The sequence below is a fragment of the Prosopis cineraria genome, unplaced genomic scaffold (genome assembly GCF_029017545.1).
Source record: "Prosopis cineraria cultivar Desert tree isolate PC_DT_omini unplaced genomic scaffold, ASM2901754v1 PC7, whole genome shotgun sequence".
NCBI classification, from domain to species: Eukaryota; Viridiplantae; Streptophyta; class Magnoliopsida; order Fabales; family Fabaceae; genus Prosopis; species Prosopis cineraria.
The window spans coordinates 25,926,559-25,944,059 of NW_026555338.1; the positions used below are offsets into that span (position 1 = coordinate 25,926,559).

Consider the following 17,501-nt stretch of genomic DNA (forward strand, 5'->3'; position numbering starts at 1 on the left):
TACAAAAAGCCATTGTAAATCTTAAGTTAATTAACACAAAATATTTTATTGCAAGTAAGAATTATAATTTATTATTAAAATTTTAATAATTTAAAATCTATAATTATGATTAATATTTTTATAGAGTCTCTAATTGTCATTTCCCCAACTTCAAACCTTTGTCCTATAATTAGGATAGGTGGGAGCATATAAACATTCAGTTCTCAAAGGAAGATACATAAAAAATGAAATTGATTGGAGATGAAATCAGATTATACATGTTATAAATAGTCTTGACTTTTTATAATTGTTTTAATAAAAAGGATTGAGAGATATTTTTATTTTTTTAACTATTCACGTAAAAGAATCATGTATTCTAAAAATATATTATTGTATGAATAGTTAAAGGGACAAAAATGCCATTGAATTCTAATAAAATTAAATTTTAAAAAATTGCCAAGCCAAATTAAATAAGTAAATGTAGTTGCTAATGAAAAAAAGAATGCAGTGCTACTGCAATGCGTTGAATGAATTTATAAATTTATGATTATCAACTATTATCACATGACGTTAACTTTTTCCTCAAAACCTAAGAAATAAAAAATACATGTTTTAATTGATTTATGTTAAAATTAACCAGTAAAAGTTAGATATTATATATCCATTTTTGTGCAAATATATATTATAAAAGTTATACCAAACTATATTATTTATAAATCATATCATATTATTTTTTTAATTTCACTTGTAATACATTTAAAACTCGTGTCTCATATCACACATTATTCATCAATAATATACTGATGTGATAATGTAATAGTGTCATTACAACGGAAGAAGCGCAAAAGTGAAGAATAATTCTCGGGACAACTCTAGTAGGGGTATTAACGACATTTCACCATGTGTTTTTTCCAATGAAACGGCCTTTAGCAGTTTCTGGAACACTCGAGGTGGTTCATGGGCCGTTCTCCACTTCGTATTTTTATCCTTCGACACTACTTCTCATGGTTGTGATCAAAGCTCTCGTCTTTCTTCTTCGTGCTCATCGTATTCGTCTTCACGTCTGCATTCATTGTTCTTATTCTTCCTCAGAAGATGAGGTTAGCTCGCAAATCCTAGTGTCGCCATGTTTCATTGCTTCTTTGTCTTCCATATGGGTCATCATTGGTGATAGTAATCCTGCAAATGCCAAAACAAACAATAATGGTGTATTTTTCTTTTTTCTTTTTTCTTTTTGCATTTTTGTATAAGAATGCTTGTGGTCAATCTGATTCAGAGCTAAGGGAATTCGATATTCTGACTATAATTCCCTAGTTTTCACTTTCGAGTATCTGCTTTTTAACGTCGCTTTTTTGCTTTCTTTCGGTGCGTAATTTTAAGAATTTCGTTTTCACTAACCAAGTGAGGATTGCATTATTGTACTCTAGTTCTTGTTTTCTATTTTTTTTTTTTTACCAGTTTTTCATCCTTGGTCACTCTGTTGCTTGTCAATAAATCTTCTATTTATAATATTGTGCATAAGTTGTAGACAATAACTCACAGTTATTAGGTACCCTCTGACCGTAAGCAAGGATGTTATGGACATTGGCTTCTTAGGAAGATTTAGATCAGAAGCATGATTGGCACACTTTTTGACGACGCCCTTGAGATGATAAAACGTTTAGTTTCTCATTTATGATATCTATGATTATTGTGATCTATCTAGCTTTGATGGGGTTGGTTTTTCTGGTGAGAGCTTGAAACTTGTTTGAAATCTAGACCATGAGGACCTTTCAGTGTTTCTGATTAATTTTCTGATGAATGTTCTACCTTTTTTAGCCGACACCCTATTGTGAAGTGGGCTCAGAGATCAGACAAGGTTTATGTGACTGTTGATTTGCCTGATGCTAAAGATGTAAAGGTCAAGCTAGAACCTGATGGAAGATTTAATTTCTCTGCAAAGAAAGATGAAATTCCCTATGAAGTTGACTTGGATCTATTTGATAAGGTCAATGTGGAGGTACAAACAATCAATTCTGTAGGGTGATTTAGAATTTGACCTCAATTAGAATACTAATTGATGGTTGATGGCATTTTGTAGGACAGCAAATATAATGTTGGTGTAAGAAACATAGTTTATGTTATAAAGAAAGCGGAGAAGAAATGGTGGGACAGGTTGATCAAGCCGGAAGGAAAGCCTCCTGTGTTTGTCAAAGTTGATTGGGATAAATGGGTTGACGAAGAAGAAGAGAACGGTAGGCATTGTAATTATGATTTATTGGTAATCTATTGTTGTGTTATATCTGGTTCAGTATAGTGATATAGTTCCTTGAATTTACAGAGAGAGCAGGAATGGACTTCGATGACATGGATTTCTCGGTGAGTATAAAGTTTTCTAACGCAGTAAATAAGTTGTAATTTTTTCTCCTCCAGAAACTTAGGATAGATGTGAGGTTTTGACATGCTTTTTAGAGGTACTTCAACATGGATATTGCTATTTGCTTCTGAATTTTGGTATCTTGACTTATCAAGTCCATTGATTTTGGGAACAATGGGCAACAATGTCAGATGGGAAGTTGACTTTTAGTTGGTTAGACTATTCTATTGAAAGTATGTTTTCTTCTCAAGGGTCATTTTGATATGACCCAAATGTTATTAACTCTGTAAGAGTAGAATGGAGGACGCCTAGTAGTGTTTTTGCCAACCTTGGAAGTGGAATACTGATTATGGGGGATGGTGACTTAAGTTCATTCTCTTGGTTGTACCTTAGAAATGAATTTACCCAATTTTGCATTTACTGATTCTTATTTATAATTTTTATGTGTCAATTGAATAAGAAATTCTTAGGCAAAACTTTGGAGAAACAAAGCAATTATGGATTGCTTTGTTCTTCTAATTTTTTGTAAATCAAGTCAGTCTAATTATTTCTGTATCAAGTTATGTTCTTTTAGCTCTTTGTGTGTGACAAGTACCTTTGTCAAGGATAGTTGGTGTTCTCAGGATGTTTAACAAGGAATCGAAACAAGTCATGAGGCCTCTAGCTCGGTTTAAATCTTAGAACAAGTCATGTCTTTTTTGCCTTTCCAAAACTCCTTTTCAGTTCATTGCTAACTGAAAGTATATTGTGCAGAACTTAGACATGGGTGGGGATGATCTTGATTTGGATGATTTGAAGGAACAGGAAGGTTAGAGCTTTTGTGAACTTTCTATATAAAGTCTGAAGTAAATGTTCTACAAAACCATTTTTAGATTAGCATGGGTGGCTGAGTTTGAGTTACCTAGTGACTACCATGCCTGTTTGTTGTGCAGCAACTTAACCAAGATATGGTTTTGTAATTTTAACATTGGAGTATTTTCTGATACACTCTGTGCAGATGAAGTCGAAACGAAAGAAGAGGATGGGCAGAAAGAGATGGAGGTGGGAGAACCGCCTGCACCGGTGGCTGAGGAAGCTAAGTCTTGATTGCTTTGGAAAGACAGAAAACGGAGACCCCTATCCTTGACACGAGCTGTGTGAAAGTGAGGTTTTATGGTTACTGGATCAATGAATGCTTACAAACTCAAGGTTGCTGAAATTGTGTGCCTTTTCTTAGGTCTAGCCTTTCTCAAATTGTGTCTCTTTTATTGTGTGTAGGCATTCTCACATTAGCATGTATGCCATACTCTCTCTATGTTGTCATGGCAGTAAGGATCAGTTCTGGTAAAAGGACATTTCTGGAGTCAAAATATCATGATACATCTTGTTTATGGCTATAAACGTTTTATTTCTTTTTTTATGGGTGTAAAGGTGTCTGTCACGCCAAGGCGATAGCATTGAGAACGAGGAATCCCCATCTGTGAAAGATTGGGGGAAAAATTGCTTGAAACTAGAGTGAAGATGAAGAATAAAAAGGCAAAGAATTATCAATTAAATGATAGATTTGAATATCAAGTGGAGAGTAAATTATCAAGTGGCTAATGCGAGGACCACTAACCTCTCTTTCCATTTCCTCTCCACTAACTTAAAATGAAATTTCTACCATTTTGATTTGATGCAGGGTAAATTTGGATGGATTAAATTTAAAGTTTTTATTTTTATTTATATTTTTATTTTATACTTATTAAAATAAAAAATAAGGTTTTTAATAAATTTATTTTAGTATCAATTAAAACAATGCAAATTTAATTTATATGGTTAAAAACTTGATATTAAATTTTCATATATTAATTATTCAAATTTATTCTGAATGGTTTGAATTTTAATATTTTTAATTATAATTTTTTTATAAAAATATGTTTTTGAAAAGTGTCCGTTGGGAGATTATATTCACTTTTAATATTATATTTATAAAAAAAATTATAAAAAATATAAAAAATTAATATTAAATTTAGACTGTGTAAAATTAAATAGTTAATTTATAAAAATTATAAAAAAAATTAAATATTAAATTAAAAGTACATATTAAATTTAGACTGTTTAAGTTGGTCATAAAGTAAATTTATTAATTTTTTTTATTTTAATAAGTATAAAATAAAATATAAATAAAAAGTAGAAAATTTAATTATGGAGTCTACCAAATTTGAATGGCCTAGATTTTATTTTAGGATAGTGGAGGGAAAATGAAGAGGAAGGTTAGTGAAGGGAAGTTAAGTTCAGTTGAGGAGGTTAATCTAATTCATCTACTAATGGTGTACCTCTATCTCTTATAATGCATTCCTCAAATCCTTGTGTGCCTGTTAACTGGAAAAATATTACCAGTCTCACCAGCCCATATTATAATCCTCACAAGGAGGTGTGGAAGGTGTTGTGGAGAAATTCATTAACCATCTAAGCATCTCGTGTTAATTAACGATTGCAGTTTTGTCACGCTATCACTTGAATGTTAATCACTTAAGCCCTTTTGGATGTCAGGAGCAAGAATCTATATCACACTTTATTTGTTGCAAAAAGAAGTTATTGATTCATCACAATATCAAAGACAAGCTCACAGATGATTAATGAGGAATTTTATGGGCGAATTCAATACCTGGATTCGATCTGCAACTGGAGCAAGCGTAGCCCCGGGGAAAAGATCTTACGTTTGGTTTGTCTGTGCTTTATTTTTAAAAAACAAAATTTTACTTTTGAAATTTTGTGGGTAAAATATTTTATAAAAAAATACATCCTAAAAGCATATCTACTGAAAGTGAATATAAAAAATATAATTATTTAAAGTTTTTAAAAAATAAATTTAAAAAGTAAGATGTATTATACTATCTCAAGTTTAATCTATTATTTTTTATTTAAAAAATAGTTAATTCATTAAATATAATTATTATTTTAATAATAATAATTAGGTATCAAGTTTTTAGTATTATAAATTAAATAATTAATCATGTTAATTTTTAGCATTCATGTATAATAAAAATTATAAATCTTTATCACATTGTTTAAAATTATAAATTAAAAAAGTATAACTAGATATTAAGTTTTTAGCATTATAGATCAAATTTTATGTTCTTTAAAATCTTTATCATATTTTTAAAATATTTTAAATATATTATATTTGTATAATAAAAATTATAAATCATTATAAATAAATATTTTTTTATAATTGTACATTCAAAAACACATTTTATTATTATAATCCAAACAACTTTTAATATATCAAATTAACTTTTAAAAAAATATATGAAAACACAAATTTCATTACAACAACTGATTTTTACTAAATTAATTTTTATCAAATAAATTTTTATTAAAAAATTTTTTAATAAACTAAAAATTAAACACACACTCAATTCATAGTATGGGTGAAGAGAATTCCAATGAGAAGGACCTTTTTAATAATTGTACGTTCAAAAGCACATTTTATTATTATAATCTAAACAACTTTTAATATATCAAACTAACTTTTAAAAAAAATATATAAAAACACAAATTTCATTACAACAACTAATTTTTATTAAATTAATTTTTATTAAATAAATTTTTAATAAATTTTTTTAATAAATTAAAAATTAAACACACACTCAATTCATAGTATGGGTGAAGAGAATCCCAATGAGGAGAACCCTTGTGTCATTGCGTGCTTGCGATGAGCTTTATTCTGGACGAGGAACTTCATAATCTCGCGCAACCGGCTATTGAACATCGTTAGTTATAAGAAGCTTCCATGATATAATTTAAAAAAAGACAAATATTTATTAGTGAATTTATTCTAAAATTGTCTCTCCTTTTTTTGCGTTCATTAAATATCTCTTTCTCTCTCTATTACTCTTATTAAATAATAAAGAATATTTTTTACAAGTTTGCTTTTTGGGGGGGTTGAAGTTTAACATATATTTAGTTCATTTCATTGGCAACTTGATTTTAAAAAATGTTTGTAAAATAAAATGGAGGGAGTACATATCTTCACTTTCATATGAAGTGAAGTTACTAAGATTCCGCTCTAAGAGGGGGCTAAATCGAGTTTTATAAAAATTTAGTTAATAATAAATTTAAAGAGATGAGTCACCAAAATATAGTAGAGAGTAAAAAGGAAAAGCTTGCACAGATTATTTATCCTGATTCAGTCATAACTACTCAAGCCTATGCCTTCAAATATTACTTAAGATTTTTTCCACTAACTTTACTAGGGTTAATTTGCGCTTTTGGTAGTCTTAATATAATTTCAGACTTATACTAAAGTCTAAATTACTCCCCTTACAAAGACAATAATTTATTTCTCTTAAACTTCTAGAATTTAAGATACTTTGTTCCACAAAAAAAAAATAAACAAACAAAGTAAGTTTAAAAATGAATTACTTCTATCAAATATTCTCTTTAAGCTCAATGAATACAAACTTAAAAAATTGATAAAACAATAAATGAAGTAACTTGCATTGCTCATTTGTGTGCATTCTTATTCACTATCTTCATAAATGCTTCAATTTAGTTGTGCTTCATAAATGATCTACTAGATTTATGAATATGATAGTTGGAGTTTTCATCTTCTTTCTTTTAAGCTTTCTCCGAAAAAGAGGCAATTGTATAGTGCCTTATGGCGAAGTTTCTCTCTTTCAATAAGTAAAGAAAATAACGGTTCTTTATAATAAATATTTTAACAATGTAGGTAAGAGCTTATTTCAGAAGAACAAAGTTATTTGAGAATAAAAAATTTTTAAAATAAGATCAATAAGTATTTAATCTAATCTGAAGTTATGTTTAAAAGGTTTTTAGGATTATAAAATAACTAACACAACTTTTAGAAGATGAAAATAATAAGAAATGATGAAGCTTCAAAGTTGCTCAAAAAGAGACATGAAAGCAGAGCATGAAACTTCATGCTTATTTGGAAATAAGCTGACTAACTTATTTTTAAATAGTGAAGAACAGCTTAACAAGAATGCAGAGAAGGCTCTTTTGAAGTAAGGATCATATATTTGAAGATCCTTATTTCAAAAATTGTTCCGAAATAACTAACAATAAAGAAACTATTTTAAAATAAGGATTACGACACAGACAACTCATAAAAGTTCTTAGAATCTATGAAGTATCAATACTTTAAATTGTTTCACATATCTATATCAGTATTGTGTTTGATACTAATACTTCCCAATACTTCTTCGATACGTACATGTAGAGTATTGAAATATTATTTTTTAATTTTTTTTTCATGTGTATTCGATACTTTTAGATTGCAAGTTAATACTTTAAAATTATTTTTAAAAATTAAATTTTGTTAAATATTGTGATATTAATTTTTTTATTCCCAATATATTTTTGTGATTTGCTTTTAAAATCAGATATTAGATTTTCCTTAAAAAAAAGTTTTAGATACAATAAAAAGATAAAAATTATACTTTTTTAATTATAACAATGTAAGAATATAATCTTTTGGCATTTAAATCTTAGGTGAGAAATTATAAGTCCAATTAATGAAAGTACAATTAACAATTATGTTTTACTTGATATTATTTTATAAGACTAAATATGTATGCTATTTTGGATATTTTTAAAATTAAAATTATATTTTTAATATTTATTATATATATATATACACCTATGCACTAATAGAAAATGTATGGTATCCTCTATTTTTAAAAATCAAAGTATCAAAGTATTGTATCTGATACACATATCAATATCCATGTATCATAGCTCAGAATTTTGATTTTTGATTTCAAGATCAATTGAAATACCTTTTAAGTAATACAAATGGTCCTTAGAAAATTAATATCAAGTCAAATATTTAATTTTTAGAGAGAAATACAATATGAGTATAAACAAGAATTGATTAAGTGGTTCTTCATTACTTGAGAATAAAATGCATATTTGGTAATAATGATATACCTATATGAGAATAAGATTCGAGAGCCATAATTTAAAATAAAGACAATCAATTCCCTTTCAAGTTGTTAATTCTTGATTATTGATCTTGTAAAATATAAACTTCTCTTATTTTATAATGATTAAAATTAGGGTTCAACAGTTATACTTTGTTACGTTTGTTTTTATTTAATGAATTGTCTTTTTTTTTTTAATTCCGCTTATCTCTTCACAAAAAAAAACTATCACTCATGCTTTTTAGAGCTTGTCAATGCTCAACAGTACAGTAGGGCTTTAATCCCCCCCGCTCCCAACTTTCTCCCATTTAAAGGAGATGCGATATCATCGCCAATGAGCTGTAGGTCAAATGACATGATCTCCCACCTTGCTGCAATGAATAAAACACAAGCCAAGAGATTCTTGGTTTTAATTAACAAAAATGATTTTGAAAGTGAGCTGCAAGAAACTAATCTCATATCATAACAAAGGACAATCCTTAACATATTCAATTCACTTCTTTTATGTATAAGATTCAATAGTAGTTAGGTCAAGTGAAAGAGACTCAATTTCTCTTAAGCAATGTCAATGATTCAAACTGTATATAAAAATAAATCATATTGAGAAAACTATTTACATAAATTTGACCTATTAATTTCGGATATCAAATTTGTACATAAGAAGCATTTGATCACTTGAGATTCAAATTTCATTCAAAACAGCACATTTCATTAAACCAATGGCCAAGTTGCTACAATCATAAACAACAATCAATTTGCCCAAAAACAAATACACATAAATAGCCATTAAATGGACAACATTAGATTGGACTCATGACAAACATTACCAAGCCACCACGATTTCACTCCAACTCAAGAAAGCAAATGAATCTTCTTTCAATTCCCCCCCCCCAACAAAAAAAAAAAAAAAAACTTTTCTTGGTTTCAAAAGGCAGGGCCATAGAGAGAGACAATACATAAAATTATATATGTTCGTATGTCTACGGTGTACCATGTCTCAAACCCAAAACATCATGGAATGTAGAGGTGTTTATGATACCCAATTATCCGGTATGCCCAGCCCGACCCAAAAAAAAAAAAACCAAAAAATTCTATACATGTCTGGGCTGAGCAATGTGCGGGCAGGGCTGGGCAGCAGGTAAGTTATGCAACCCTGCCCATTTAGCCCAGCCCAATATTTTATAATTTTTTTGTTAATTTTTTTATTAATTTCTTGCAAACTTTTCTATGATTTCTTGTTAATTTTTTTAACAAACTTATATATTATTGTTAATTCTCTCATATTTTGTTTTCCATTTTGCTTTAATTTTTCATGTATGTTCCTACAATTTTTTTATTTAGTTATGACGCATTTTTCCTCTTCCATTCATGCAAGTTGAGAATTGAGAAGAGGCTTTTTGTGAATTGAAGCCTATTCTTTAAAATTGTTGTTTCTCATATGATGCTCCAAGCTTTTGTTATTTTAGATTATAGCTATTATTTTGAATTGAATTATGGATAATTTGATATTGTGTCAAGACTTGTAGTAGTTTTAGATTTCAAGTTAGATATCGAATTATGGATAATTGGATATTGTGCTGTTATTGTAATTTATGATTTATGATTTTATGGATGCTATTTTGAGTTGATGTATAGGGTTATTATTGTTGATTTGTGATAGTTTTATTTTGAAATGATCAAAAGGGTTGTGATTTTATGAGCAGTGCAATTATTTGATGGGTTAAGCGGTCCAAAGTTACCCAACTAGCCCTGCCCAACCCAAATTAATAGAGTATTTTTGCGGGCAGGGCTGGGCATCAGGCTGCAAAACATTCTTCAGGCTGGGCATCGGGCAGGGTCTTGTCCAACCCAACCCTGCCTATGTGCACCTCTAATGGAATGACCAAGAACATACCAGAAATCCGCAGGAAAGGCTGGTACATGCATGCATGCATATATATATATATATATATATTGGTCCTATTAATTAGCCAGTAGCATCCCCTTCACAAAAATATCTCAGGATTGATGATTGCTTCATCACTGCATGGTTATGAAACATGTTATTAACATCATTATGACCGCTGTGATGGGGTTGTCTTTTTCTCAGCCAGGAATGGTTTGAACATCATCAGCAGGCCCAGTGCTTCCACTAGGTTCAGCACAAAAAACACCAAATGAGTACCTGTGGTTAAATGTCCCAACGTTAGTAAGCTTACAGAATTGCAGCTACTGAGCTACTTCTATGAAACACAAGGGATGGATATTCTAATATATGCAGTCAAGACATATGGGAATGGATCTGGTGCATTTCCATGCGGATTTCTTTTTTTTTTTTTTTTACTAATAAAGAGATGTGAGAAATAAGAAAAAACTAGTTTTTAGCCCGCGCATTGCACGGGACATTAAGCGATTAGAAGACTAATTAAAAAAGGAATAGAGACATGAGGGGGGATCAAATGCCTAAATATGAAGTGGCTCTTTGTTGAAAAAGTTAAGACTATTGAGACAAAATAAAGCTTCTCATGATTCTTCATTAACAAATAACTTTCTCTGGCAGATCATTAAAAAAAAAAAAAAATCTACCACCAATTAACTTGTGTGCCTGCCATGTCAGGTCCTAATTGGGAAAGATTTTAATAAAATTGAATGTAATTATGCTTATATTTATTTATTTTTCATTAATTTGTATTTTAATAGGCAAAATAACAATTAAAAAAAAATAAATCAAACCAAACAGAAAAAGTGACCCAAGCCTCAGACCTAGGCAGAGGTGCACCGCCAAAAAGTTTTCACTACTGTCAACAGGCCCACAACACACTCAATTAACAACGGATTAACTTAGATATTTTTTTCACCATAGTTTTACAGTAAATATGGATGGGATTTACAAGAAAGGAAGATGTGTACGGTGTTAATTAATAATAAAATAAGAGATGCATGCCATATTCCATGACATGGTGTTGAGTAGTAAAAAATGTATGCATTTTATTTTCTCATTCAAGAACTTTATCTCGAAAATCAAAAAAGCAATGTACCTAAGCATTTTCCCTCACTCTTTCAAGTTTTGAAACAGAATATGAAACAGAGTGCAGCACAAAAAGATTAAATGAGCACCATACCCGGAAGGAAAGAAGCATTTAACCGCTTTTGCGACCAAGTTAATCTGCATCGACCAAGATCGTAATTAGTGAACTACAGATAAGTTTTATGGCACGTTTGGATTAATAAGAATTTAGATTTGAATTTGGATTTAGTTTAAATCCCTCATTTAGATACAACAAAATTCATGAATTTGGATTTTAATTCAAATTCAAATCCATTTCTTGTTGCAATTTTTTTGTAATTTCAAATTTCCTCTATACCCTAGTTACTTGAAATTTCAGTCACTTCAAACATGTCATTCTCTTCGTGTTTCCACTATTAATGTCTCTATAACTTTCATATTTTTTTCTTATATTTCATTCTAGTCTCTTGTCTATTAAAAAATAAAGATAAACTTTTTTTCTATTTTTCATTTTTGTTTTGAATCTCAACCCATCTATCTTTTTTATTTGAAAATTTTTAAACTACACAAACAAAAGATTTTAAATACATGAATTTAAAATATAAGATTTCAAATATAAAATTTAAATCCAAATCTGTCAATCCAAACACTACCATAAAATATTGCATTTGCATGTTATGGAGAAGGCATGTTAACAGAAATGTGTTTCTCCATTTTCATTATAACCTCTAAAAACTCTCCAAGCAAAAGAAGACCAAGATTGTTCCTTTAAGATATATTCTCCTTAAACAACAGAAAGTTTGAACTGGCACTTTTAGAAATATGATAAAAGAACCTAGCAACTTTCAGACAGATAAGAATCAGATCAATCTAACAGATTATACATAGAACATCAACGGTAAAAAACTTCTGGACTTAAAATCACCCATAGAGTCTCAGGTTAATTAATGAAAACCTCCCACCAATTCACATTTACAATTTTTTTTCTTTATTTTTTGGTGAAATAAAAACCTTTTGGTTGACGAAAAAAGTAAATAAGCTGTTCTAGCTCCAAGGCAACATGCAGAGAACTTGGTATATGACTACCAACATAGGATTGCAGATCATAGATCATTAGGGGAAGAAATCAAACCACAGACCGTTTGGTCAATGTGGCTTGATCCAACCGATATTGAGCTAACCTATGTTAGCACTTTTTTTTTTTTGGGCTAAAAATGAAAATCCATTCAAAAAAAAAAACAGGGAAAAAGAAATAAATGCACACTTACACTGCTCCACCTCCAGCAGGGCCAACTGCTTTGAAAAGTGACATAGCTGTCATAGCAATACCATTAGCCGCTCCTCTTTGGTGTTGTTCCTTTTTTTCCCAATCAACAACCATATTAGCCCAACTCAATCATGATGATCTCATAACTTCTATAAGGAAGGAAAAAGTAACATTAAATAATGAACTGAACATGAAGAATTTACCACTGCTCTGTTTTGCAAAAGGAATAAACTGGTATCAATTATTGTCTGGCAAAGAAAAAAATTAACAATCAGGAAGATCATTATGTAGATATATGTTTCGTGAAGGAGATAGTATGCTGTTTTTGGCATTGTTACATGTTAAGACAACAATCGCCTTCTTCTCTTCTCTCTATTTTTTCCTTTTCTTTTATACTGAAAAAGTACAACTTATGAAGCATGAACACTTCAAAAGAGGAGTTGCATCATCGTCAAACAATCAGAAACTTGTGTTAGACACGACATGCCATTACATGATACTTATACAAGCAACTACAATTTATTGTGTTAATTTTCTGGCAACCTATAAAGATTATTCTATGCCAGCCATTTTACTTCATCTTAACCCCTCGATGTAACAATCTGGTTGGTGAAATCAAGAAACAGATGCACTTACAGGGAAACATAACATAAAGACGGAAGCAATAGTTATCACTAGATGCAGTGTGAAGCCAGATAACATCGCTATGAAAGGGTAACTTTGCAAGAGAGGGATGGATAAAGCCTGCACGTGGTACCCAAAAAATGGTAGAGATTAAAAAATACTGACAAGGAAAATGCTGCATCACAGTAACTATTGCATGATAGTGAAAGCTCACCGCTGCAATGCGAGCAAGATTAATGGGTCCAAATGCTTTCTCCATAGGTGAATAAAGGAAGATTTGACAGAGCAAAAGAGCAAATCCTAACCAGTTGACCAATGTTCAATGCTAATCAGCATAATCTCTACGTGATAAATACATCAATACATGGGAAGCAAGAAAAACAATTATATCATTGAAGTGCACATCTTTTCTATCTTAAACTAGTGAATTTTTCATATATGTTGTACTTGCTGATTTTTCTTGTATGAGTATCAAGGAAGTCTGAACAAATCTACATTCATAAAAGAGGTTCAGTCAAAAACAATTTTATCAAACAATTTGATTTATAGTTTAGCACTACGTGATTGACGCTTTTAAAATTTGCACTGCAAGTTATGTTTTCTTTGAAGAAGTTGATAAGAAACACTAAAGAAACTTCATCAAAATTTTCTCAACAAAATACCAAAGTTCAGGTAATCGTCTAAAAGCATCTTACTCTTTAGTTACCAACGTTTGAAAATTAAATAACTGAAATTTACTCAACAAGATTTTTTTTTTTTTGGCCAAAAGTTTACTCAACAAGATTGGATTACATGATATGCATAGTATATAGGATCTCATGCAAGCGGTTATGTTTATGTATAATGTTTGGGGTTGGAAGGTTAGGAAGTAAGTCCAATTTACAACAGCAATGTATATATCTGGAAATTCATTGTCATCAAGGATAAACCTGATATTGAAAGAACATCACCAACATCATCCGTTGTAAAGTTCAAACCCCCCAGCTCTAGAGGACTGACAGCCCATAATGAGAAAACCTGCAGAAAGTAAAACAGTGCTAACTTATAGCCTCAAGAAAAAAATGCAAGAACCTCATTTTGCTCCACAAGGACGGGTTCATTAACAATTCAATGCTACATGAACTTTTTCAAAGATTGTGTCAAGGAGTATCGATTTGATAATCAATCACAGCATTTTTCAAGAATCAAGCTTAAAAGGAAGTTATTTTTCACTGCAAAATAACTACAAAGCGCAAAAGAAAGTTTTAGTGAGTCGCTATAAGACCATTGGTGCTATTTAGTTAACGAATGTTGGGCATTGAAGAGGCAAGAATGGCCAAAAAATAGGGATAGCAAAGATGAGAATGTTAAGATCAATATGTGGTCAAGGAAAAATTGGTGTGGCACCTACTAAGGAGAAAATGGTAAGAAATTGATTAAGTTGATTTGAGAATTTGCAAAGAAAGCTCCTAGAGGCGTTGGATAAGAGAGTTAAGTAAATTGTCTTCAGCCCCATAAAGAGCTGCCTCTAGTAAGACACTTATCACTAGGGGTGCCTATCAAGGAGAAAATGGTAGAAATTTGATTAAAGTGATTTAAACATGTGCAAATAAGGCCACTCTAGAAGAACTAGTTAAGAGAGTTCAACCGATCGTCTTTAGCCATATGTAAAAATATCGAGAGAGATTTAAGAAAGACATATCTAAGGAAGTTATAGAACGGTATTTCATGATGGACGATATATTTGAACAATTTACTATCGACCAATATTAAGTAAGATGCATACCTCTGTATAAGCTATATCATGCAGCGAGAAAACACAATAAACAATGATGGATGACATCAAGGGCCAATTCAGGAGGATATTTCCACTTTTCTGAACTGTTTTTTTCTGTGACTTCATTTTCTAAAGCTTCCGCATCCTTATTGGACTCATTGCTAATATTGTGTTTGTGCAATGTTTCCTGCAGATTTTACAAAGAAAATACTAACATCAGAATGTAGCCGTTGGTGACACAGAAGGCAGACTTTTTGACAAAAATAAACAGCTCAAGATACAGTACATATAATTCTAGAGTTCTACTTTTAGTATATTATATGTTTATACGCAGAGATCCCTTAAATGAATAGTATATTATATTATATCTCTTAAATTAGGCAGAGCACAAATCATCCTAATTATATTCATGGTTGGCATGAATCCCAATTTAAAAGAGTTATGCTCAATAAGGACGGATGAAAAATACATTTTTGCATCTGATTACACTTTACCGTTTGTACTACCCTCTGTATTATTAACTAGACCTCAAGTCTTGTGCATTACATGTAACCTAAGGAGAAAGCTACACTATTCATCGCTTATAAACAGTAAGGTTTGCAACAGATATATTAATATATAGATAGGCATTCCAAGTTGTATGGATATGCATACCGGGAGCCAGATGCAGGAAACTAACACAGCAAGTGCAAAGGCTGAAATTACAAAGCAGGGCAAGAAGAACGGGAACCTGTGAGCCATTTGTTTTGGGACAATATATATATATATATCAGCATATCAACAAGAAAATCAAAATGAACAATGAAAGAAAAATTGAATAAAAAGGAAGCCAAAAAACTAATGTTTTTTTTTTTTTTTTTTTGTCAAAAGCAAAAGCTATTGTTATTATTTAAAATCAGGACCAAGTATACTCACTTATCAATAAGGAGCCTTCTGGAAATACATGTGGATATTTCTCTACTGGCTGCAATACCAAATTTCCAAATTATTAGAAGAACAATTGGTAAGTGCGCTCCTGGGCATGTTTCCACATACATGCAACGAACAGTTTGGGAAGTATGATGAATGAGAAGGCTTACAGACACCTGTAAACTCTCTCTCTCTCTCTCTCTCTCTAATAATAAGAAGAAGAAGATAGAGACCAACTATTGATAAAGAGCAAGGATAAGTTGATTACAATTACTTTAGATGACAATGAATTTAAATTGTAGATAGCGATAAACACCTAATCCATTAGAAATTCGGCTTTGGGTTTCTCAGCACAAAAAGAATCATCTCATGCCCCTAAAAAGCCACCTGTTCTCAAGATCTAGTTTGCTGCACAGGGCAAGGAAAAAAGTACCTGAGCCAAATAACCTCCCAATGCTGGACCAAGGACTAAAGCTATGCCCCAAGCTGAACTGAACTGAAACCAATCACACAATCAAATTATCATAAATAACAAGTACATATAGGAACTATTAGTAGACCAAAGTAAACTATGCTTACAGTAGCGAGTCCTTGAGCCTGGTGTTCTTCTCGAAAGATTTCAGTGGCAAAGCCTAGTGGCACTAAATGTTGTTACACAACAGAACAGGCGATTGTAAAGAAAAAATAAAATGATGGACGGACTTCAAGTATGCAAATTCAACTTCTCATTGAGGCCTGGTGCTATCAAATGAAAATTTGAGTGAATTGATATTTTAGACCTCAAAAGTCAAAGATACACTCAATCCCAATTTGGTCCCGAAGTTTAATGTCCCATTGACGTCCTCCAAAGAGCTTTCCATCTTCAATAACCGTCCTCACAATAAGCACCTTTAAAAAAGAACGAACAAAGTGGATGATATGGGTTAATGTGAAGTTAATAAGGCCATTAGATGCCCAATTTCTTCAACCTTGATACTGCAGCAAAACAGCATGGTGCGCTGTTATGTGCATGTTTTAAATGACGATTAGGCACTTAACGATCACATCAGGTCTTCATAAAGAAAAGTCACCCTTCTCTGTCAGTTTTTATTAACATGCTTATTGTGAAAACATTATTGAAGACAAGTTATCCTGTGAACAAGTAAAATGACACCTTAAAACTTTGGAGGACCAAATAGAAGATAGTCTATTTTTTAATGACAAAAAAAACAGTTCACTCAACAAACTGTTCCTATCTGGTACATCCATAAATGGTACCTTGATTGTCCCAAGTGAACCATTTAAGCTTCCAAGAAGAAATCTTGTGATACAGCCATCCAAAAGCTCGTGCTTAGGCAAATAGTGTGTTAAAAACAACACTAAACTCAAATCATAATCAATATCAATATGGATAACTTCATTGACATGGTATTGTAGAGAGGAATGACATAACGAAAGAAAAAAACAATGGATGAAGTAAGGAGAGAAACTACCAAGACAACCTTATTTTAACTAGTCTCAAAAAACTGACGACAATTAGTTAAAGAACTATTTATAGGAAGATCATTACAAGAACTAAAATAAAATAAATAAAGCAGAGAATACACAATCAAAATATATATAAAAGAAAAAAGTCCCAACATGAACTAAATAATCACCGATTTTCTATGTATTTAACTCTCCTTTTTCGTGCCTGGAGTAAGTCTTCCATAATTTCATTTCTCCAAACAATATTT

The 17,501-nt window shown here is 30.9% G+C and overlaps 2 protein-coding genes and 1 non-coding gene across 7 annotated transcripts in view; 1 reads left to right on the plus strand and 2 right to left on the minus strand.

Annotated features, from left to right (window-relative positions):
* The first annotated feature begins 875 nt into the window (after window positions 1-875).
* LOC129316170 (co-chaperone protein p23-1-like) lies at window positions 876-3,715 on the plus strand. Of its 5 annotated transcripts, none has more exons than XM_054960470.1 (6): window positions 883-1,079; window positions 1,798-1,978; window positions 2,060-2,213; window positions 2,300-2,337; window positions 3,089-3,143; window positions 3,324-3,715. In XM_054960470.1, exons 1-6 carry the CDS (start codon window positions 1,075-1,077, stop codon window positions 3,419-3,421), a joined length of 531 nt encoding a protein of 176 aa, XP_054816445.1. In that variant the 5' UTR covers window positions 883-1,074; the 3' UTR covers window positions 3,422-3,715. The 5 variants fall into 5 exon arrangements, with proteins under 5 accessions (XP_054816447.1, XP_054816448.1, XP_054816445.1 ...); XM_054960471.1 differs by having other exon boundaries at window positions 895-1,079; window positions 3,333-3,715; XM_054960472.1 differs by lacking the exon at window positions 3,089-3,143 and having other exon boundaries at window positions 876-1,079.
* Window positions 3,716-3,723: 8 nt separating this feature from the next.
* On the minus strand, window positions 3,724-3,786 carry LOC129316932 (small nucleolar RNA snoR8a). Its single transcript, XR_008594858.1, has one exon. It is a non-coding gene; the product is annotated as a small nucleolar RNA snoR8a (small nucleolar RNA).
* A 6,349-nt stretch (window positions 3,787-10,135) lies between these two features.
* Window positions 10,136-17,501, minus strand: part of LOC129316110 (protein ZINC INDUCED FACILITATOR-LIKE 1-like) — a 13,561-nt gene continuing 6,195 nt past the window's right edge. Inside the window, 10 exon segments of the mRNA XM_054960378.1 lie at window positions 10,136-10,408; window positions 11,346-11,389; window positions 12,499-12,587; window positions 12,701-12,745; window positions 13,134-13,241; window positions 13,336-13,421; window positions 14,051-14,138; window positions 14,887-15,001; window positions 15,003-15,064; window positions 15,532-15,607. Coding sequence (XP_054816353.1) covers window positions 10,299-10,408; window positions 11,346-11,389; window positions 12,499-12,587; window positions 12,701-12,745; window positions 13,134-13,241; window positions 13,336-13,421; window positions 14,051-14,138; window positions 14,887-15,001; window positions 15,003-15,064; window positions 15,532-15,607 — 823 coding nt within the window. The 3' untranslated portion in view covers window positions 10,136-10,298.

Excerpts from the sequence above, each read along its gene's own strand:
- LOC129316170 (XM_054960470.1), top strand. Across the intron at positions 1,979-2,059 it reads TTGATAAGGTCAATGTGGAG|GACAGCAAATATAATGTTGG; the intron begins GTACAAACAATC and ends GGCATTTTGTAG. Across the intron at positions 2,214-2,299 it reads TGACGAAGAAGAAGAGAACG|AGAGAGCAGGAATGGACTTC; the intron begins GTAGGCATTGTA and ends TTGAATTTACAG.